Source organism: Brienomyrus brachyistius, unplaced genomic scaffold (genome assembly GCF_023856365.1).
Source record: "Brienomyrus brachyistius isolate T26 unplaced genomic scaffold, BBRACH_0.4 scaffold65, whole genome shotgun sequence".
NCBI classification, from domain to species: Eukaryota; Metazoa; Chordata; class Actinopteri; order Osteoglossiformes; family Mormyridae; genus Brienomyrus; species Brienomyrus brachyistius.
This window is the reverse complement of record NW_026042340.1, coordinates 861,475-885,158: the sequence shown is the minus strand read 5'-3', so window position 1 is coordinate 885,158 and position 23,684 is coordinate 861,475. Positions and strand designations below refer to the sequence as shown.

At 46.9% G+C, this 23,684-nt stretch overlaps 1 protein-coding gene and 1 long non-coding RNA gene across 5 annotated transcripts in view; both read right to left on the bottom strand.

The window, feature by feature from the left end:
- Positions 1–710: 710 nt before the first annotated feature.
- LOC125725363 (uncharacterized) lies at positions 711–1,706 on the bottom strand. Of its 2 annotated transcripts, none has more exons than XR_007387459.1 (4): positions 1,570–1,706; positions 1,175–1,249; positions 930–1,014; positions 711–774 (listed from the first exon to the last, which is right to left on the bottom strand). It is a non-coding gene; the product is annotated as an uncharacterized LOC125725363 (long non-coding RNA). The 2 variants fall into 2 exon arrangements; XR_007387458.1 differs by lacking the exon at positions 1,570–1,706 and adding an exon at positions 1,330–1,392.
- Positions 1,707–2,490: 784 nt separating this feature from the next.
- Positions 2,491–23,684, bottom strand: part of LOC125725334 (NACHT, LRR and PYD domains-containing protein 3-like) — a 35,259-nt gene continuing 14,065 nt past the window's right edge. For 2 of the 3 annotated variants that reach the window (XM_049002192.1, XM_049002193.1), the window contains 6 exons: positions 21,432–21,545; positions 18,976–19,089; positions 12,338–12,401; positions 11,936–12,164; positions 9,235–11,470; positions 2,491–2,788 (listed from right to left, as the gene is read on the bottom strand). In XM_049002192.1, the coding sequence (XP_048858149.1) occupies positions 2,506–2,788; positions 9,235–11,470; positions 11,936–12,164; positions 12,338–12,401; positions 18,976–19,089; positions 21,432–21,545 (3,040 nt within the window). In that variant the 3' untranslated portion in view covers positions 2,491–2,505. The remainder of the gene's footprint in view (positions 2,789–9,234; positions 11,471–11,935; positions 12,165–12,337; positions 12,402–18,975; positions 19,090–21,431; positions 21,546–23,684) is intronic. The other variant, XM_049002194.1, reaches the window with a different exon arrangement.

Sequence of the window (23,684 nt, the reverse complement as noted above, 5' to 3'; positions counted from 1 at the left end):
TGCTCCATGTTACCCTGCCTTCCGCTCCTTTTGTCCTGTTTTCTCTCCTCCCACCTCGCCTGTGACCCCCAGACACCGGCTGCTCCGCGTTACCCTGCCTTCCGCTCCTTTTATTCTGTTTTCTCTCCTCCCACCTCACCCGTGACCCCCAGACACCGGCTGCTCCACGTTACCCTGCCTTCCGCTCCTTTTATTCTGTTTTCTCTCCTCCCACCTCGCCTGTGACCCCCAGACACCGGCTGCTCCGCGTTACCCTGCCTTCCGCTCCTTTTATTCTGTTTTCTCTCCTCCCACCTCGCCTGTGACCCCCAGACACCGGCTGCTCCGCGTTACCCTGCCTTCCGCTCCTTTTATTCTGTTTTCTCTCCTCCCACCTCACCCGTGACCCCCAGACACCGGCTGCTCTGCGTTACCCTGCCTTCTGCTCCTTTTATTCTGTTTTCTCTCCTCCCACCTCACCCGTGACTCCCAGACACCGGCTGCTCCATGTTACCCTGCCTTCCGCTCCTTTTATTCTGTTTTCTCTCCTCCCACCACACCCGTGACCCCCAGACACCGGCTGCTCCACGTTACCCTGCCTTCCGCTACTTTTATTCTGTTTTCTCTCCTCCCACCTCGCCTGTGACCCCCAGACACCGGCTGCTCCTCGTTACCCTGCCTTCCGCTCCTTTTGTCCTGTTTTCTCTCCTCCCACCTCACCCGTGACTCCCAGACACCGGCTGCTCCATGTTACCCTGCCTTCCGCTCCTTTTATTCTGTTTTCTCTCCTCCCACCTCACCCGTGACTCCCAGACACCGGTTGCTCCACGTTACCCTGCCTTCCGCTACTTTTATTCTGTTTTCTCTCCTCCCACCTCGCCTGTGACCCCCAGACACCGGCTGCTCCACGTTACCCTGCCTTTCGCTCCTTTTGTTCTCTCTCCTCCCACCTCACCCGTGACTCCCAGACACCGGCTGCTCCACGTTACCCTGCCTTCCGCTACTTTTATTCTGTTTTCTCTCCTCCCACCTCACCTGTGACTCCCAGACACCGGCTGCTCCGCGTTACCCTGCCTTCCGCTCCTTTTATTCTGTTTTCTCTCCTCCCACCTCGCCTGTGACCCCCAGACACCGGCTGCTCCTCGTTACCCTGCCTTCCGCTCCTTTTGTCCTGTTTTCTCTCCTCCCACCTCACCCGTGACTCCCAGACACCGGCTGCTCCATGTTACCCTGCCTTCCGCTCCTTTTATTCTGTTTTCTCTCCTCCCACCTCACCCGTGACTCCCAGACACCGGCTGCTCCGCGTTACCCTGCCTTCCGCTACTTTTATTCTGTTTTCTCTCCTCCCACCTCACCCGTGACTCCCAGACACCGGCTGCTCCACGTTACCCTGCCTTCCGCTACTTTTATTCTGTTTTCTCTCCTCCCACCTCGCCTGTGACCCCCAGACACCGGCTGCTCCACGTTACCCTGCCTTCCGCTACTTTTATTCTGTTTTCTCTCCTCCCACCTCGCCTGTGACCCCCAGACACCGGCTGCTCCGCGTTACCCTGCCTTCCGCTACTTTTATTCTGTTTTCTCTCCTCCCACCTCACCCGTGACTCCCAGACACCGGCTGCTCCACGTTACCCTGCCTTCCGCTACTTTTATTCTGTTTTCTCTCCTCCCACCTCGCCTGTGACCCCCAGACACCGGCTGCTCCACGTTACCCTGCCTTCCGCTACTTTTATTCTGCTTTCTCTCCTCCCACCTCACCTGTGACCCCCAGACACCGGCTGCTCCACGTTACCCTGCCTTCCGCTACTTTTATTCTGTTTTCTCTCCTCCCACCTCGCCTGTGACCCCCAGACACCGGCTGCTCCACGTTACCCTGCCTTCCGCTACTTTTATTCTGTTTTCTCTCCTCCCACCTCGCCTGTGACCCCCAGACACCAGCTGCTCCGCGTTACCCTGCCTTCCGCTCCTTTTGTTCTGTTTTCTCTCCTCCCACCTCGCCTGGGAACAGACAGCAGTGTCTCCCTCATTTTTCCCGCCTCTCACACCCAGAGACCCCGACTCGGAATGAGGACGCTGCTGACTGCCACCAGCCGCCCCAAACTTTCCTCTTCCTGCTGTCATTTTTATTTTTAATAAAGTCTGCCTCACTGAGGCTTCGGTCCAGTCACCCATCACTGCCTGTATGTCCTTAAACTCATACCACACTACAATAAAACGGCCTACTGGCTGAAACTGTGGAATTGTGTTTTGAAGCTGAAATTACAGCGAAAGTACATATAAATTGATGATTTCATGGTTTGTGAGCCCAGATCTGAGGTCAGGTAGCAGTCTCAGTCTCCTGTATACCACCCTCCTCCCTCATCCACAGTTCTGTCCCAAGCAGACCCTGATGGCAGTGAGGATGAGGCCTGGTAGGGATGTCAAGGGCAAGGAGACCAGACTGGGAAGATTAAACATCCAGAACCCTGAAGAGAAGAGAGCTGGGAAATCACTGAGGATCTCCTGAAGGAGAGGGGTGTACAGAGTCTGTCATGGTCTTGTTGTGAAAACGCTGGATGCTGGTGAAGACTGTGGAATACCCAGTAATACTGACCTCAGATTCTCCAGTTTAAAGTGTGGAATACACAATAATACTGACCTTAGTAACCCCAGTTTACAGTGTGAATCCCCCAGTCCAGCAGAGAGCAGCATCACTCCTTTATTCTTTAGGTCATTGTCACTCAGGTCCAGCTCTCTCAGGGGTGAGGAGTTTGATCTTAGAGCTGAAGTCAGCATTTCACAGTGTTCATTTGTGAGCCCGCAGCTTTTCAGCCTGGAACAGAAAACACTTTAAGACACAGACATATACACATCCTACACTTTAGCTAAATACCAAACATTACAATCTGCATTTGTTTTCAATATAATTAGCAGCACAGCTTACATTTCAAAATGAATTACAGTCTGCAGAGTGTCCTGTGAATCCTGGCAATTTGCTGCAGTCAGATGATCACTAATTGTGAGTCAGTGCATCTTAGCTCAAAACTAGAGGTAAAAGCATTAAGTACAAGCTACAGCCAAAAATCACAGAATATATATGAACACATGGACAGCCAGATGGATGTGAACCTCCCATAACAGTCAGACCAGTGCTTCCAGTGCAGTCCTTAGCCATCTCTCTGCCAGGTGTCCCTACACTCGACACGTATCACTGAAATGAGGAGATGTGAACCCTCCCATAACAGTCAGACCAGTGCTTCCAGTGCAGTCCTTAGCCATCTCTCTGCCAGGTGTCCCTACACTCGACACGTATCACTGAAAGGAGGAGATGTGAACATCCCCAGCAGCAAATGCAGCAGCAACTAGCAGTTGGATTCCTGATCCCATGAGTAAAATCCTTTTTGCCTGTATTGTTATACCTGGGATCATGTCAAATCACCAATTAGGTGACGATATTATCGGTAATCAGCGTAATCAAACAAGTATCCTGGTGTCGATACCTGACAGTGACTAGCCGGCATTTATCGCCTTTGCTGGGGAAACGCGCTTAGGCTACATACAAAGCAAGATAACAGAAGGATTCATGATTTGCTTTCAGTTCAGCCCTCTAGCATAAGATTCTGATGCAGTAAAACAGAAACTTTGCTCTTATAGTGCAGAATTTCACAAGCATTGTCCCTCACAGTAACTGTGCTTTCGCCATTATTGTAAGTTCAGTATTGTCACATCACCATCTGTGAGTCAGCAGCCAGACTGTCAGCCATTCAAATGGAACTTTCTGGTGGGAATTTTGAGCTTCACAATGTATTGTCTCTCTCTCTCTTTCTCTCTCTCTCTCATCTATCTGAATCAATCAATTATTATTTATATGGCTTTAACCACAAGGTTTACAAAGCGCTTTACAAATACTTAGAAAGAAAGAAATCCAAATAAGCACAAGAGTAAATGAAAATAAGCACAAAAGAAATTAAAATAGAGTGTGTGTGTATATATATATATATATATATAAAACAAATAAATGAAAAAATAATAAAATACCACCATAAAGCACTTTAACCATCTATGTTCTCTGTAGGAGCCCCTCCCTCACAGGGGCTTCTAACCTCTATGACTTCTGGGGGGAGTGACCCCCCCCCCCACAATAACTGATAATATTAAATGCATAAAATAAAAAAATGGTTGTGCATTCTGTTCACATCTTAAAAAAAGAACAATAAAATCAATGTAGAGCTGTAACAATTGACCGGTCGTGCTTCTGCAATTCACAGTCAATAGTTACATAGACAAATTTCACAGAGGTGGGCAGCCTTGTGAAGAAGATGTGTGTGTCAGTAACGTACTCTGGCCCCATCCCTGCTAGATGTGGTGGTGAAATATACAGCAGATTATCGTCGCTGCATCGCTGGCTGTCGGAATGGTGCCCGATAAACGGTCTGGGTTATATAGATAATTGACAAATGTTTGGGGGTAGGCCTGGGCTTTTGAAGAGGGACAGTATTCACCCCTCGCGGGCTGGTGCCGACCTCCTGTCCAAAAGCATAGCTCATAGTCTCCAGGCAAATCGCTGACTAGCCAGAGCCAAGAGTCATTACCTAGGGCTCATGTTACTGTCTGTTCCCCACACTTTTAACCGTGGAGGTCTATTCCACCGTAGTGTATGTAATAATAACTTAATAATAATTAAACTGAATCTGTTATTAGATAATAGGTGTAATGCAAGGCTAAAAATTGGACTTATGAATGTAAGATCACTGGCTGCTAAGGCGATACTAATAAATGAAATAATTACTGATTTTAGTCTTGGTCCTTATGCCTTACAGAGACCTGGCTTAGACTGAATGAATTCATGGCACTAAATGAATCTACTCCAGCTGATTACAGCATAACCCTCGACCAGATGGCAAAGGTGCTGGTGCTGCTGCAATATTTCAGTCTAACATAGGAATGTCTGAGCAAAGTGCTTATAGCTTTAGCACATTTGAATTCCTTCTTCTTAGTCTTGCTGGATCATCTCTTTGTAGTTCTACACTTACAATCACCAGCAAGGAGTTTGCAGATTGTTGCTGATTTTAATATTCACATGGAGAATGACAGTGATCCTTTAACAACAACGTCTGCTGCTATCCTAGCCCCTTGCAGGGCCTTGCAGATTAATATCATATCCAGGGGAAACAGTCACAGATTAAGGGCCTTGATCAAGGGTCCAACAAAGTAGAATCAGTCAGGGCATTCCGGGGATTTGAATCCACAACCTTCTGGTTACTGGTACAGAACCCTAGCCTCAGAGCCACCAGTCTTATGAGCACAGTTCAAAATCCGGATCATTGTCACTGCCAGTTCCCTGCATTGCAGCTTCTTCGTCTGCCTCGTCTAAGGTCCATTCCTCTGGTGGTTTCGGGATTGGAGGACTGTGGTCATGTGGCACAGGTCTCATTGCTGAAGGCACATTAGGGTATAGTACTTGTTTTTAGCAGGGAAACCAGACACATTATTCAAAGAGAAGTAACAGTCCGTCACATGGTCCTGCTGTTCTCGCCATATCATCGGGACAGCAAACGACATTGTCTTCTGAGTGCCTCTGAGGCAGGGTCTCACACAGACAGCACGTCACACAACAATGTGAGGCGCCCATTACTTGTCTTGATCGCTGAGTTTACAGCTGTACAGATGAAATACTTTCTTCACAGGAGCAGCCATTGAGTATCTCCGAGGCGTAAGTGTATATTCGCAACAAATATAGCAGAATGTATTGCGGCTGTTAAGACATTGATGAGACATATCGACCGAAACTAATCATACTGCAAATGTCTATAGCATCTATCTTACTTGTTACATTGATGCTGGGGCAGTGCAATGTTCTGAAACAATACATACACACTATCAGGTCTATATTAACCCAAAGAGGACTTCTATAGCCTGCTGAGGCAGTGCAATGTTCTGAAACAATACATACACACTATCAGGTCTATATTAACCCAAAGAGGACGTCTATAGCCTGCTGAGGCAGTGTCCAGCTGGCTCCGGCCTACCCAGGCATGCCTGGGCTGCAAACTTCCACAGAACAGTTACCAACCTGGCCTGATTCCATGCCTGGACATTCCCAGACTGTACAAAACACTGTTGATGGGTCTCTTAAAGAAACAAAAAATGTTGGACACAAAACATGACAAAACTGAAGATAAGAAAAAACATGACAAAACTGAAGATATCGATGACACGGTAAGTGATGGGCAAATATGAATGATTTTCGTGATCAACAGCCAAAAAACTATAAGGAACAGCCAAGTGTTCAAGAAGCAAAAACTTTGTTGTGCAGTGTGATTTCTTTACGTCAAACACAGAAGAAACAAAAGTACTGTTAACTGGTCACAAGGCTGCTTGAAATAACTTTGACAACCTCAACCTCGGTGGTCTTCCTACCGACCTAACACAGTGGTCAGAGATCTTGGTTCAGATTTATGTTTCAATCCTCACATAAAAAGAATTACTAGAGCTGCATTCTGTCATCTACGGAACATAGACAGGCTTCGGAAGATGCTCTCCTTTCATGATGCAGAAACACTAATACATGCCTATATAACTTCCAGACCGGGCTACTGTAATGTGGTCCTCTCTGGGTGCCCATCTGGATCCTTACATAAACTTCAGCTGGTACAAAATGCAGCAGCCAGAGTTCTTACAAACACTGAAAAAATTGATCATATTAGCCCTGTTCTATGCTCCCTTCACTGGCTTGCAGTTAAATCTCGGATTGACTACAAAATACTGCTATTAACTTATAAAACACTGAATGGCCTTTCACCAGAATACCTTAGTAATCTGCTGGTCTTGTATAACCCTCCTCGCTTTCTTCCATTTCAAGGAGCAGGATATCTGTTAGTACCAGGATAGAAAGACCTACGGCAGGCTGCAGAGCTTTCTGTTATAGAGCTGCTCAGCTGTGGAATGGTCTTGGGGATTCAGACAGACTCTCAATATTCAAGTTCACACCTCTTTAGTTTAGCGTATAGGGACACTAGTTCTAGCTCTAGCTAACTGCTCACTCCCAGTCAGACCTATAGTGTGAGGTGTAGAGCTGGGTGGGGATCGGTGCCATTGGCTTTGGATGAACTGAACTGTCAGTCTGTCACTCTAGCTTCACACCCCCTTGTGGAACTGGAGTGCTAACGTTCAGGGACCCCCCATGCCTGCGTTTTCACCTGCCTCTCCCTCCTACTGATGCTGCCATAGCCTTACCTGCCGGAGCTTACATACTGCACACACCTATCTGTTTGCGCTGCCTCTAGTCTCCCCTACTTTGGCTAATTGCACATTTTATTTCCCCTCCCCATACTGGGCTGTGCTGCCTGGAGACCCCAACTTATCAAGATATTCTGCCTACCCTGCTGCCTGCGACGTCTCCACTACCAGTGACGCCCTTCCGGCCTGCTTGCCCATCTGCCTGTGACGCCCTACCCTGTATGCCCTCCTGCAGTACTACTGTTCACCTGCCATCTGAGAACAGTTCCAGCACCTGCCTGCCATCACCTCCCTACCCCCCGCTTTGTGACTGAAATGTTAAGACTGGAAAAATGTTTATTAGGACTTCGTCATCTTGATCATTTGACTTCCTCTGCCAGTTCCTGGAGGATGGGCTCCCCGCTTTGGGTCTGGTTAGGGTTAGGGCTTCCTCTGCTGCCCCCTGGAGGATGGGCTCCCCCTTTGGGTCTGGTTAGGGCTTCCTCTGCTGTCCCCTGGAGGATGGGCCCCCCCTTTGGGTCTGGTTAGGGTTATGGCTTCCTCTGCTGCCCCCTGGAGGATGGGCTCCCCCTGTGAGTCTGGTGCCTCCCAAGGTTTCTTCCTTCTAGGGAGCTTTTCCTTGCCACTGTCGCCTCTGACTTGCTCACTGGGGGCTTTGGGTGGGGATGCTGTAAAGCACTTTGAGACAATGTAATGTTGTGAAAACACGCTATACCAGGGGTGCCCAATACGTCGATCGCAATCTACTGGTCGATCACAAAAGTAGCCTGGTCAGATCGTATGGCATATAAAAATAGAGGATGGATGACACGTTCAGCCACACCAGCTGCTGCCAAACTCCAGCAAGCGGCCGAGTCGCCTGATTAGCCTCCAATTTATTTCTGCTAAACTTAAGAAAGGGTATAAAAATTAATGGGGGAGCTGGACTAAGTAAGAAGCCAAAAACCTACCACTTCCATACGGAATGGGGGGAAGACTGATTTTTTTCCACAATGTCATATTCGAAGTGCGTTTGCCTCATCTGTCGGTGTACCGTCGCTATTCCGAAGAAGGGAAAGGGGGAGCGACATTTTCGGACTGTTCATAAAAGCTACGACATTAACTTCCCTCCGAAAAGCGAGCTGAGAAATACAAAGGTGAAGGAACTAAAATCCCAGCTCTATTCAAAAACACTTTATTTGTCCCAAAGGCAAATAAATAAATAATAATAATAATAATAATAATAATGAGGGCAGCATGGTGGTGCAGTGGTTAGCACTGTTGCCTCACACCTCTGGGACCCGGGTTCGAATCTCCACCTGGGTCACATGTGTGTGGAGTTTGCATGTTCTCCCCATGTCGTCGTGGGGTTTCCTCCGGGTACTCCAGTTTCCCCCCACGGTCCAAAGACATGCTGAGGCTAATTGGACTTGCTAGATTGCCCGTAGGAGTGCGTGTGAGAGTGAATGGTGTGAGAGTGAATGGTGTGTGAGTGTGCCCTGCGATGGGCTGCCCCCCCATCCTGGGTTATTCACTGCCTCGTGCCCATTGCTTCCGGGATAGGCTCCGGACCCCCCGTGACCCAGTAGGATAAGCGGTTTGGAAAATGGATGGATGGATGTTAATATATTTCTGCCAGAATAGGTGTGTCATCACATCCTCAGCCAGTTGCAGCTGCGGCCAGCAGAGGCCGCCAGTGAGCAGCCAGAGACAGCAGTCAAACAGAAGCTCCCAGCTCTGGGCTCCATCACATGAACACGCCTGCTGACAATAACACTCACATACCACTTATACACCCTGTGGGTAAAGAGCCCTCACTGTGTCTATAGCAGGTTAGGATGCTGTGCCTGTGATCAGAAGTCAGACTGGATGGGAACGGAAACCTCACTTCTTTGTTTGTTACTGCATCACTACCTTCAGTCATTAAGTCTTGGGACTAGATTATGAAAAAAAAACACCCAAGTTATTAATCTACAAGGAGAAATAAATTAGATATATTTAATACAATGTTAATGTATTACTGCCAGACCAGACATGATTTCCCATCCCCACGTCACTTACAGAGCCGTCCTTGAGTTTTTGACCACAGGCAGCAGCCTCCAGTGCTCTTCATCTGGTCTGATGTATTTCTTCATATCAAACACATCCAGCTCCTCATCTGACATCAGCATCACAAAGGCCAGAGCTGAGTACTGTGCAGGTGAGAGGTCTTCTGCTGAAAGGTTTCCTGAATTCAGGTATCTTTGTACTTCCTGTATTAGAGAACTGTCACCCAGCTCAACCAGACAGTGGAACAGGTTGATGGTCCTTTCCGGAGATAATTTCTTCTGTATTTTCTTCTTGATGTATTCGGCCAGCGATAGACTGGCACCCAATTCTAGGTCAGTCCCTGTCATGGGCACGGAGCTTTGGGGAAAAGCTTCAGTCCCCAGTAGCCCCGAGGACACGGGGGGACAGACATTGGATGGATGGATGTATTGAGGCTGTGACAGACTGGCATCCCATCCTGGGTTATTCCATGCCATGGGCACAGAGCTTTGGGGAAAAGCTTCAGACCACAGCAGCCCTGAGGGCATGGAGGTAAAGACATTAGAGGGATGGATGTATTGAGGCTGTGATAGATTGACACCCCATCCTGGGTTATAACCTGCCATGGGCACAGAGCTTTGGGGAAAAGCTTCAGACCCCAGCGGCTCTGAATAAAACAAGGAGGGACAGATATTGTATGGATGGATGTATTGAGAGTGTGACAGACTGGCATCCCATCCTGGGTTATTCCATGCCATGGGCACAGAGCTTTGGGGAAAAGCTTCAGACCCCAGCAGCCCTGAGGACACAGGGGAACAGACATTGGATGGATGGATGTATTGCTCCATTTCCTTAATGGTATGTGAGCCGATTCTTGTCTCTCCCAGTAGTTTTTGTAACAGAGTCCTACTGGAGTCTGTTGAGAGGCCCAGGAGGAAGCGGAGGTAGAGGTCCAAGTGTCCATTCTTGCTCTTTAATGCCTGATCCACTGCAGTCTCCAGCAGGTCAGCTGATAAGTTTGACTGAAACACATATAAAGCAGCGAGATACTCCTGGATGCTCAGATGCACAAAGCAGTACACCTTCTCCTGATACAGCCCATATTCCTCTTTAAAGACTTCTGTGCACAATCCAGAGTAAACTGAAGCTTCAGTGACATCAATGCCATTCTCTGTCAGATCTTGCTCATAAAATATCAGATTTCCTTTCTCAAGGTTGTCAAAAGCCAGTTTACCAAGTTTCAAAAGGATTTCCTTGCTGTATTCCTTAAGCTTGGTTTCATAGTTTTTCATATACTTGTCATTTTTTAAACTGTACTGAAAGATCAGGAAGTGTGTGTACATTTCAGTCAGAGTCCTTGGAATTTCTCCCCTGTCAGTCTCACTAAAAAGCCTCTCAAGGACAGTGGCTGAAATCCAGCAGAACACAGGTATGTGGCACATGATGAAGAGGCTCCTTGATGATTTCACATGTGTGATAATCCTGCTGGCCAGGCTCTGATCACTGAATCTCCTCCTGAAATACTCCTCCTTCTGGGCATCACTGAACCCTCGTATCTCTGTCACCCGGTGGACACACTTAGGAGGTATCTGATTGCTTGCTGCTGGCCGGGAGGTTATCCAGAGGAGAGCAGATGGAAGCAGATTCCCCTTAATGAGGTTAGTCAACAGCACATCCAGTGACATTTTCTTTGTTACATCAAACCAGCTCTCATTGTTCTGAAAATCTAGAGGAAGGCGACACTCATCCAGACCATCAAAGATGAACAAGACTTTGTACCTAAACAGCTCAATGGATTGAAATGATTTCAGTTCTGGGACAAAGCGGTGAAGCAGTTCAATCAGACTGTATTCATCCTTAATCAAATTCAGGTCCCGGAAAGGAAGAGCAAATATGAAGTGAACATCCTGGTTTGCTTTTCCTTCTGCCCAGTCGAGAATAAATTTCTGCACAGAGACTGTTTTCCCGATACCTGCCACCCCTTTACTGAGTACAGTTCTGATAGGTGTCTCACGCCCACATAAGGGTTTAAATATATCATTGCACTTGACTGTAGTATCTTCTGTTCGCCTTTTCTTGGATGCTGTTTCAATCTGTCTCACTTCATGTTCCTCATTGACTCCTCCAGTCCCACCTTCAGTTATGTAGAGTTCTGTGTAAATCTCACTGAGAAGTGTTGGCTGTCCTTCCTTAGCTTTCCCTTCAAATACACACTCAAATTGCTTCTTAAGTTTACGTTTGATTTCCCGCTGATATTGCAGCATGAGTCCTGAAAAGAAATGAGAGGAAAATGCACTAATTCTCACCGTGATCCGAACCGGTATGAGAGGAAGAATATTCTCCAAAAACACACATTTTTTACACATACAAGTCCAGATATTTCACTGTGACAAATGTGAAACTCAAAGTATTATCATACATATTTTGCTGGAACACCACATACAGTACAGGACCAGCTTACGTCATTAATTAATTGAATTAGTTTAAAAACTAATGAGATATTGATTAACCACATGAGGTGTGTTAGTGTTCAAGTCAAGAAATGCATTATATATTGCACGATTTCTGAAAATACTAGGGTGATTTTGGGAGAGGTTCTGAAATGGCTAACACTTTCGCAGACATACTGTCACATTTCTACAAACACATGAAGACCATTTTAACATCCTTTTCTCTGGCTGCCTAAGACTTTAGCACAGTGCTGTACATGTACAGAATGTTATGAGGCTCTTACTCTTCTCCAGCATGTCAGCGAGATCATTTTGCTTCATGGTCCTCAGGATGTACAGTGTGATCTTCAGAGCTTCCTCTCTGCCACAGGTTTTCTGCATCTGACCATCACTGTCCAGGTCATTGTCCTCCTCCAGCTGAGGCTCAGAGCATTCTGGGTAATTCTGATCTAGGTACCTCACAAACTTCTTCAGCTCATCCTTTAGGAACTTTACGGCTTTTTCTTGTAGTGACTAAAATAAACAGTCACAGTTAATTATTGCTACTTGCACCAAAGTTTCATTTGTGAATCATAGTTTTAAATATATCTCCTTTAACGTGATGAATTTCTTATTATACAGCGGAATAAATTATAAGCTAATTCACATAACAGCGAAGAAAAAATATATCAGCAACAAATACAGACCTTCGATATGGCTGATAAATCCGATTTATCATGTAGATCTGAACTGCATTCTTCCATTTGGTCTCTGTGAATAAAGTAGAAACATAAAAACCTCAATTCATCTACATCAGGGGTCACCAACCTTACTGAAACTGAGAGCTACGTCACGGGTACTGAGCCATACCAAGGGCTACCAGTTTGAAACGCCCTCCTAAACTTATAATTTTATATATATATATACATATACACAAAATAAACATGTTTTAAATGCTTTTTTTAGATATTGTCATTTTCAAATCCAGGAAGGACAGTTTTCTATGCAGCCATTTGTACCCAGTGGCATTCAGAGTGATTCACTGGATTAGCAGAACCAAATACCAGCATTTGATTCAGTCAGTAAACAGGCTAAATAGCCTGTGAATTCATGATGGTCTTTTACAGGAAGCTGAATGTTAGTATTGTGACAAACACATTTTGACACTGAGGTGTCCAGCCTCGGGTATAAGAGAAGTGATAACAGACGTAAGTGAGATGTAAAATAGTGTGGATTTTCTGTCCATGGTCAAATGATAGCTGGGTACATTATTGATTGCTGGGTGTGTAAAATCTAATTAAGAGCTTTGCTGGAATGGGAACTGTGCAGTGGGATGAGGAGCATCACCGGCTACAAGCAGCCTGGAAACACTGTGGGGGAAGGGAGCAGGTACAGGGCTAATGGGCCGAATCTGTCCTTCAGCACCTACAGGCTAATGGGCCAAATCTGTCCTTCAGCACCCCATCTCATGTGGAGTCCTGGGACAGTGCCAAGCCCAGTGCGGGGAAGGAAGAGGGCAGGCGTGGGCACACACTTAGGAAAGGGGGCAAAAATGCAGCTTGACCTCCTGTTCTGACTTTTCCTGCCAAAATCTGCCTGACTATTAATGCATAAAAAGAGTTTTAAAAAAACCTGGGAGCAGGTACACAGCATCCCATGCAGCTGGTCAACAGTGAACCACCCCCCGGATAAGGCTCTGTTTTGCTTATCAATGGGGCGGCCAGCTCTGCGAGTGATTGGCCCACGGCCATGCCGGCCTGGGACTCGCGGATAAGCAGGGAGTATCCCTGCCCCCCGCTTCTGTACCTGCTGGGCTCCAGGCCCCCACTTTTGTCTGTCAGCTAGCAGCAGTGAGGGAAACATATACCCAGCTGTCCGTGAACTCAAGACCTGGTGATGCTGCCTCAAGGATTATTGTCCTTGCACCAGTCTGCCAGCCGTTGTACTTCTTCCCTGTATGCTGCCTCATCATTGTTCTTGACGAGTCCCACAACAGTGATGTCGTCTGCAAATTTAATGATGTGATTTGTGCTGGAGCTGGAGGTGCAGTTGTGTGTCAGGAGCGTGAAGAGAATCGGGCTCAGCACACATCCATGGGGGTGCCTGTGTTCAGTGTGGTTATGTTGGAGCTAATGTTGCCAATCTGGACTGTCTGGGGCTTTCCAGTGAGGAAGTCCAGAATCCAGTTGCAGGTGGAGGTGTTCAGTCCGAGCAGGTCCAGCTTGGTGATCAGCTGCTGAGGGATGATGGTGCTGAATGCTGAGCTGAAGTTAATGAACAGCATCCTCATGTAGGTGTTTCAGTGTTCCAGGTGTGACAGGGACAGGTGAAATGCAAGTAAGATTACATCATCTGTTGATCTGTTCATGCAGTACGCAAACTGCAGTGGATCTAGCATGTGGGGGAGCTGTTTCTTGATGTGTCCCAGAACTAGTCGCTCAAAGCACTTCATGGTGATTGGAGTAAGTACTACTGGGCGGTAGTCGTTGAGCTTGGAGACGGTGGCCTTCTCTGGAACAGGTCTGATGGTGGTGGTCTTGAAGCACTGCGGGATGACAGCTTGCTTCAGGGAGGTGTTGAAGATGTCCACAAGGACATCGGCTAGCCGGTCAGATCAGGCTCTGGGCACATGTCTGGGTACGTTGTCGGGTCCAATAGCTTTCCGTGGGTTGACTCTAGCGAGGGTCGTTCTTACACTGACTGCAGACAGGAACAGCACTCAGTCGTCTGGTGGGAGTGCGGTCTTCCACGCTGGCTTGGTGTTCTGAGCCTCAAATCTGCCGTAGAAGTGGTTGAGTGCATCTGGAAGAGAGGCATCAGTTTCACACACACGTGGCGGGGTCTTGAAGTCAGTGATGGCTTGGATACCCTGCCACATGCGTCGTGCGTCTCTTGAACAGGTGAAGTGTCTGTTGATATTCTTCCTGTATTCCCTTTTTGCCAGCTTCATGCCCCAGTAGAGGTTCATTCTTGCTGTTTTGAGCACCACAGCGTCTTTTACTCTGAATGCAGCATTCCGTGTTTTCAGCAGTTTATGCACTTCTGCTGTAAACCATGGTTTCTGGGTGGTGCGTGTAGTGACAGCTTTGGTAACAGTAACATCTGCAATGCATTTGTCAATGTATCCCATCACTGTCTCTGCATATTCGTTAATGTCTGTGTGCTGGCCGGTGGATCCTGCTTCTCTGAAGATGCTCCAGTCTTACAGGGCCTCAGTCGCTCCCTCCGGCCATGTTCTGACCTTCTTTGTTACAGGTTGTGCGCTTTTCAGCAGTGGGCTGTATGCTGGAGTGAGCATTACTGTAGTGTGGTCTGGACGTCCAAGGTGGGGGCGGGGGGCTGCTCTGTATGCAGCTTCAGTGTTCGTGGAAACCAAGTCCAGTATATTAGCTCCTCTGGTTGGGAACTTAACATGTTGGTGGAGTTTGGGTAAAACCGACTTTAAATTTGCTTCATTAAAGTCCCCGGCGAAGATGAGGTGGAGAGATTGCAGGTCGCTGATGGCTTCGTACAGCTCGCGTCGCGCCTCCTTAGCATTAGCATCGGGGGGAATGTACACCGCCACAGTAACAATGACGCTGGACTCCCACAGCGAATAATAAGGTCTGCACTTCACTGCCACAGATTCCATCAGCAATGAACAGTGTTTGCTGATCATACCTGTGTTTCCACACCATTCTGTGTTGATGTAAATACATAAGCCGACTCTGTCTGCGTGGATAGCATGTAGAGTTCTGACTCATGCGGCCCCTCCATCCGCTTACTGGGACCGGATGCTAGTAAACGCCATCACAGCCTCGGCCAGAACACTCTGGGTCTCTCTCTGCCGCCATAACACTGTGGGTCACACCCCACTGTCATGGCTCCCTCCAGGTCAGAGTTCTGACTCATGCGGCCTCCTCCGTAAAGTATGGAGCTCGTGCACTCTTTGAGTCATGGCGCGAGCTCCATACTTTACGGAGGCAGAGTGCATGCTAATTATGCAGGGATATGAGGAGTTTAAATCAATGCTGCAAAGAAGGACCAATACCACTGCAGCCAAGAAAAGCAGGCAGGCTTGTTGGCAACGTATTGCCGACCGAGTAAATGCATAAGTACATTTTCATGGTCATAAAACGTGGTCTAAAATATCTCACAAACAAGTATTAGACTATGAAGTGTTGAAGAATTGAAATACTGTTAAATACAGAGCATCACAGATGCGACACAATTATGAAGTAAGCCTATTATTTGCTGTTAAGTGATGTAATGCTCCCTAAAGTTCCATTACTGTGATGTTACTCATAATGTAAACCTAATGTTAACAATAACATAACTGATACGATTTCAATTGCAATAGTAGTGGAAAGCGTACGTGGCAGCAAGTCAAGATGAGATTTATATTTCTACCCATTGCGAAAGATTTGTTGTGTCTAGCCTCCACCTAATAGCATGTTCCTATGTTTTACAGCTAATAAGAAAAAGGTGTCTCTTAATATTACACTGAATGGAAGGTGAGCCATTGTTTAACAAACAAATGATTTACAACAAGACAAAACAGAAGCATATGTGTAGTGAAAAAACGACTAGGAGTCTGTCACCGCGGTTAACATATTCGATATTCAGTTTTCTGGCTTTAATAACATTTAACGGAAGTAATGTGGGGCGTTTTAATTGCAGAATTGTGATGTCCAGTACACAGACAACGATGTACACCAATTATTTTTGCGCTTCAAACCATTTCGTGATTTGTGCAAAATCGTATTTATAGGTAATATAATAGGTCCTGTCAGCTGTAATGACATGGTGGTTTAGCATTTTGGGCTCATGGCGACTGTTACACACCCCTTTGTTTCCCAGATTGCTTTACGTATGAATTTCAATTAATTCGTTTATGTTCGAATGTATCCGTATAATGTGCAATGGAACAATACATGAATGGGTAAATAACTTTGAAACTAGACAAGACAGGCACATTGTGTGCCTGATCATTGGACAAAGTGTGCTGTGATCATTGGACAACAGGGAACAATGCACACCCCTTGGATTTCAGAATAACTTTCTCTCTAACAGTTATTAATTAATACATCATATGTATATTATATGCCACTGCTCAATTTCATACATATTGACAGAGAGAATTCCTCACGATTCGTGCGCTAATGTAGTTGGAGGGGTGGTGCTCATGTAGGGCTGACTTACGCAGAAACATCGACTTAACCAAGAACAAAAACTGCTCGGAGCAGTTTTGAGACTTAGCGTAAATTGGCATAGCAACGTGTCTCTACTAAAACCCACCCACCTTGCGTAGTACGGGTTAATCGTGAAGTTACACCACACTTCATCAACTTACTCGCAAAGTTACCCCGATAAGCCAGTTACCCTGCTTCGTAGTACAGGCCACTTATTTAAACATGCTAGTTATAGCCTCTCATTGTCTGATTAGTCACCTAGTCACCCTACACTAGGGCTTCCAAATTCTGGGTAAAAAATGAGTCGCAATTTATTTCACTCAGAATCAAGATCGTGATTGTGAGGTCTTGTCATGACCCGGCTCGTCGGCTCCTCGTGTGTGCCACGCCCCCTGATTACCCACGTGTGCTTCCCTGATTGTCTCCAGCGTTGTCCGATTTCCATGCTTCGTCTTGTCCTATGTAAGTCCTGGTCTTACCTGTTCCCCTTGTCCGTCATTGTGGATTCTATGTGGTTTGATGTGGTCTCCTGTCTCTTGTTCCCGAAGTCCCTGAATAAACCCGTAGCGTTTCCCCGATTTCCACCTGCCTGGCTGTTCCTGACCCGCCTACCCGCATGATCGCACTTCTGTCTTGAGTGATCGTGACAGGTCTGATTATTATCATTATTATTATTATTGTTGTTGTTCTTAAAATAACTCACATTTATTATTATGATTATGATTATGAAGACGGAACAAATAATATGTAGAGATGCGCATTATATCGGTTAACATATTGCAATTAACCGATATTCATTAAAAATCACAATATGGGCATCAGCCTGACCTTTCAGTCTTGGCTGTAATTACTGGCCAGTGTTTAGACTTAATGTTCAAAGTTAGTAGCAGCAGACTTAAAGACACAGTGTAATGTTATCTGACAAGTTAGCTAGCTATCATTAATGCCCTGTGTCTAAATGACAGAGAGGTAATTTTATTAAAAATGAATGTCTTTGACACAAACATGGGAAAATAATGGCAGCTTTTGAATGACACCAGTGTAGCAGTAGCTGTGATATAAGCACAAAGTTCCCCATTATTCTGAATTAACACTCTGGGAAAGTGTTACTGTAACATGCCAGTCAGCGCATGGAAGATGGAGGCCAGTGAGCCTGATGTTAATCTTGCCCCAGTGTCCATGCTGAGGATCCAGGGGGCCTTGAGGCTCAGCTCACAGCTTGATCTCTGAAATGCCCTTGTTTTAAGCTGGCACTGTACACACCAAGGAGCACGGCATGTACCAAGTGCCCCAGGTGGCCGGCGTGTACCAAGTGCCCCAGGTGGCTGGAGTGTACCAAGTGTCCCAGGGGGCCGGCATATCCCAAGTGCCCCAGGGGGCCGGCGTGTACCAAGTGCCCCAGGTGGCCGGTGTCTACCAAATGCCCCAGGTGGCTGGCGTGTACCAAGTGCCCCAGGTGGCTGGAGTGTACCAAGTGTCCCAGGGGGCCGGCATATCCCAAGTGCCCCAGGGGGCCGGCGTGTACCAAGTGCCCCAGGTGGCTGGCGTGTACCAAATGCCCCAGGTGGCTGGCGTGTACCAAATGCCCCAGGTGGCCGGCGTGTACCAAATGCCCCAGGTGGCCGGCGTGTACCAAATGCCCCAGGGGGCCGGCGTGTACCAAGTGCCCCAGGTGGCTGGCGTGTACCAAATGCCCCAGGTGGCCGGCGTGTACCAAGTGCACCAGGTGGCCGGCGTGTACCAAGTACCCCAGGTGGCTGGCATATAGCAAGTGCCCCAGTTGACCAGCTTGCACTCTATATGTCGGGGGCCCTGGGAATTAATGCTCGCTGTATGTGGAAAAAGCACCAGGGGCCCAGGTGGTCAGCATGAGCTCTATATGCTGGGGCCCTCATGCGTAATTTATCCCATTAGCCTGGTCCATAACCCAACCAAGGCTTCAGGGGGCACTATCGTTAGTTTTGTCTGTATTTTATGTAAATAACATCAAATATTGTTTATATAGAATAGACAAAACTTTTGTTTAAATTCTCCAACGCAATGGAATTTGTAAAAGGAAAAAATTGGTGCATTCATTACAAATGTGTTCTTTCCTCACACTTTGTATGTGTTTCTCTGCCATTTGATTGAGAGTATGAGTATTTCAAACAGTGTTTGTTAAAATGCACATTTACCTTTGATCTGTAGGAAAAGGTCCCTCTCTGAAGTTAATTGGAATTCCGATTGACCTGTCACTCTTCAGGGAAACACAGCTGGGCACAGGGGAGTCTGCTCTCTCCATCAGGACACTGTGGGCAGTGAGAGGAAACAAACCCTCATGGTATAAATATAATTCATACAATGGGGACGGCATCACACTGCTGGGCACAGGGGAGTCTGCTCTCTCCATCAGGACACTGTGGGCATTGAGAGGAAACAAACCCTCATGGTATAAATATAATTCATACAATGGGGACGGCATCACACTGCTGTTTGTCCTTCTGCTCTGCCTTCATGTACTTTGATATGCTGTGAAGCTCTTGATGTAAGGCCCATCAACACCTCTTCTTTTTGAGGGCACTGAAGAACCACCTGTCTGCTGACATACAGGGTAACTTCTACCCCTGTGCGATAGAGAGCATCCTGACCAACTGTGTTACAGTCCGGTATGGGAATTGCTCTGTTGCTGACTGCAAGGCACTGCAGCGGGTGGTGAAAACCAGCCAATGCATTATTGGGACTCCACTTCCTGCCATTGAGGATGTCCACAAGAAGACATGTCTACAACGGGCACACAGCATTCTTAGGGACTCCTCTCATCCTGCTAACGATCTCTTACAGCTCCTCCCCTCTAGAAGGTGCTACAGGAACCTTCAGACTAAAACCAGCAGCTTTAGGAACAGCTTCTTCCCCACAGCTGTCACCCTACTGAACTCAGTCAGTCCTCCGCTGAACCTTCCCATCCACACTCACAATTAACCCTCTACACTTTGTAGATCTGTTTACTACACATCTGTACATCTGGATTGTAGGATTACACATGCACATATGACAGAGCTTAAATTCCAGGTGGCCTGAGAAAAGGCCTAGCCTGGTACGAGAGGTACTCGCTGGTCTAGGAACAAAAGGGGGATTAGTGTGTCCATAAGGACGTCGGCTAGCTGGTCAGCACTGGCTCTGAGCAGATGTCTGGGTATGTTGTCGGGTCCAGCAGTTTGTCTGATTGGTCACCTAGTCACCCTACACTAGGGCTTCCAAATTCTGGGTAAAAAATTAGTCGCTATTTTTTTCACTCAGAATCAAGATTGTGATTGTGAGGTCTGATTATTATTATTATTGTTGTTAAAATAATAATAATAATAATAATAATAATAATAATAATAAATGTGAGTTATGAAGATGGAACAAATAATATGTAGAGATGCGCATTATATCGGTTAACATATTGCAATTAACCGATATTCATTAAAAATCAGGATACTGGCATCAGCCTGACCTTTCAGTCTTGGCTGGAATTACTGGTCAATGTTTAAACTTAGTGTTCAAAGTTAGTAGCAGCAGACTTAAAGACACAGTGTAACGTTATCTGACAAGTTAGCTAGATATCATTAATGCCCTGTGTCTAAATGACAGAGAGGTCATTTTATTAAAAATGAATGTCTGACACAAACATGGGAAAATAATGGCAGCTTTTGAATGACACCAGTGTAGCAGTAGCTGTGCTTTAAGCACAAAGTTCCCCATTATTCTGAATTAACACTCTGGGAAAGTGTTACTGTAACATGCCAGTCAGCGCATGGAAGATGGAGGCCAGTGAGACTGATGTTAATCTTGCCCCAGTGTCCATGCTGAGGATCCAGGGGGCCTTGAGGCTCAGCTCACAGCTTGATCTCTGAAATGCCCTTGTTTTAAGCTGGCACTGTACACACCAAGGAGCACGGCATGTACCAAGTGCCCCAGGTGGCTGGCGTGTACCAAGTGCCCCAGGTGGCCGGCGTGTACCAAGTGCCCCAGGTGGCTGGAGTGTACCAAGTGTCCCAAGGGGCCGGCATATCCCAAGTGCCCCAGGGGGCCGGCGTGTACCAAGTGCCCCAGCTGACTGGCGTGTACCAAATGCCCCAGGTGGCCGGCGTGTACCAAGTGCACCAGGTGGCCGGCGTGTACCAAGTGCACCAGGTGGCCGGCGTGTACCAAGTGCCCCAGGTGGCCAGCGTGTACCAAGTGCACCAGGTGGCTGGCATATAGCAAGTGCCCCAGGTGACCAGCTTGCACTCTATATGTCGGGGGCCCTGGGAATTAATGCTCGCTGTATGTGGAAAAAGCACCAGGGGCCCAGGTGGTCAGCATGAGCTCTATATGCTGGGGCCCTCATGCGTAATTTATCCCATTAGCCTGGTCCATAACCCAACCAAGGCTTCAGGGGGCACTATCGTTAGTTTTGTCTGTATTTTATGTAAATAACATCAAATATTGTTTATATAGAATAGACAAAACTTTTGTTTAAATTCTCCAACGCAATGGAATTTGTAAAAGGAAAAAATTGGTGCATTCATTACAAATGTGTTCTTTCCTCACACTTTGTATGTGTTTCTCTGCCATTTGATTGAGAGTATGAGTATTTTAAACAGTGTTTGTTAAAATGCACATTTACCTTTGATCTGTAGGAAAAGGTCCCTCTCTGAAGTTAATTGAAATTCCGATTGACCTGTCACTCTTCAGGGAAACACAGCTGGGCACAGGGGAGTCTGCTCTCTCCATCAGGACACTGTGGGCAGTGAGAGGAAACAAACCCTCATGGTATAAATATAATTCATACAATGGGGACGGCATCACACTGCTGGGTACAGGGGAGTCTGCTCTCTCCATCAGGACACTGTGGGCAGTGAGAGGAAACAAACCCTCATGGTATAAATATAATTCATACAATGGGGACGGCATTACACTGCTGTTTATACTTCTGCTCTGCCTTCATGCACTTTGATATGCTGTGACGTTCTTGATGTAAGGCCCATCAACACCTCTTCTTTTTGAGGGCACTGAAGAACCACCTGTCTGCTGACATACTGGGTAACTACTACCGCTGAGCGATAGAGAGCATCCTGACCAACTGTGTTACAGTCCGGTATGGGAATTGCTCTGTTGCTGACTGCAAGGCACTGCAGTGGGTGGTGAAAACCAGCCAATGCATTATTGGGACTCCACTTCCTGCCATTGAGGATGTCCACAAGAAGACATGTCTACAACGGGCACACAGCATTCTTAGGGACTCCTCTCATCCTGCTAACGATCTCTTACAGCTCCTCCCCTCTAGAAGGTGCTACAGGAACCTTCAGACTAAAACCAGCAGCTTTAGGAACAGCTTCTTCCCCACAGCTGTCACCCTACTGAACTCAGTCAGTCCTCCGCTGAACCTTCCCATCCACACTCACAATTAACCCTCTACACTTTGTAGATCTGTTTACTACACATCTGTACATCTGGATTGTAGGATCACACATGCACATATGACAGAGCTTAAATTCCAGGTGGCCTGAGAAAAGGCCTAGCCTGGTACGAGAGGTACTCGCTGGTCTAGGAACAAAAGGGGGATTAGTGTGTCCATAAGGACGTCGGCTAGCTGATCAGCACTGGCTCTAAGCAGATGTTGTCGGGTCCAGCAGTTTGTCTGATTGGTCACCTAGTCACCCTACACTAGGGCTTCCAAATTCTGGGTAAAAAATTAGTCGCTATTTTTTTCACTCAGAATCAAGATTGTGATTGTGAGGTCTGATTATTATTATTATTGTTGTTAAAATAATAATAATAATAATAATAATAATAATAAATGTGAGTTATGAAGATGGAACAAATAATATGTAGAGATGCGCATTATATCGGTTAACATATTGCAATTAACCGATATTCATTAAAAATCAGGATACTGGCATCAGCCTGACCTTTCAGTCTTGGCTGGAATTACTGGCCAATATTTAGACTTAGTGTTCAAAGTTAGTAGCAGCAGACTTAAAGACACAGTGTAACGCTATCTGACAAGTTAGCTAGCTATCATTAATGCCCTGTGTCTAAATGACAGAGAGGTAATTTTATTAAAAATGAATGTCTGACACAAACATGGGAAAATAATGGCAGCTTTTGAATGACACCAGTGTAGCAGTAGCTGTGCTTTAAGCACAAAGTTCCCCATTATTCTGAATTAACACTCTGGGAAAGTGTTACTGTAACATGCCAGTCAGCGCATGGAAGATGGAGGCCAGTGAGCCTGATGTTAATCTTGCCCCAGTGTCCATGCTGAGGATCCAGGGGGCCTTGAGGCTCAGCTCACAGCTTGATCTCTGAAATGCCCTTGTTTTAAGCTGGCACTGTACACACCAAGGAGCACGGCATGTACCAAGTGCCCCAGGTGGCTGGCGTGTACCAAGTGCCCCAGGTGGCCGGCGTGTACCAAGTGCCCCAGGTGGCTGGCGTGTACCAAGTAACCCAGGTGGCCGGCGTGTACCAAGTACCCCAGGTGGCTGGCGTGTACCAAGTAACCCAGGAGGCCAGCGTGTACCAAGTACCCCAGGTGGCTGGAGTGTACCAAGTGCCCCAGGGGGCCGGCGTGTACCAAGTGCCCCAGGTGGCTGGCGTGTACCAAATGCCCCAGGTGGCCGGCGTGTACCAAGTGCACCAGGTGGCCGGCGTGTACCAAGTACCCCAGGTGGCTGGCATATAGCAAGTGCCCCAGTTGACCAGCTTGCACTCTATATGTCGGGGGCCCTGGGAATTAATGCTCGCTGTATGTGGAAAAAGCACCAGGGGCCCAGGTGGTCAGCATGAGCTCTATATGCTGGGGCCCTCATGCGTAATTTATCCCATTAGCCTGGTCCATAACCCAACCAAGGCTTCAGGGGGCACTATCGTTAGT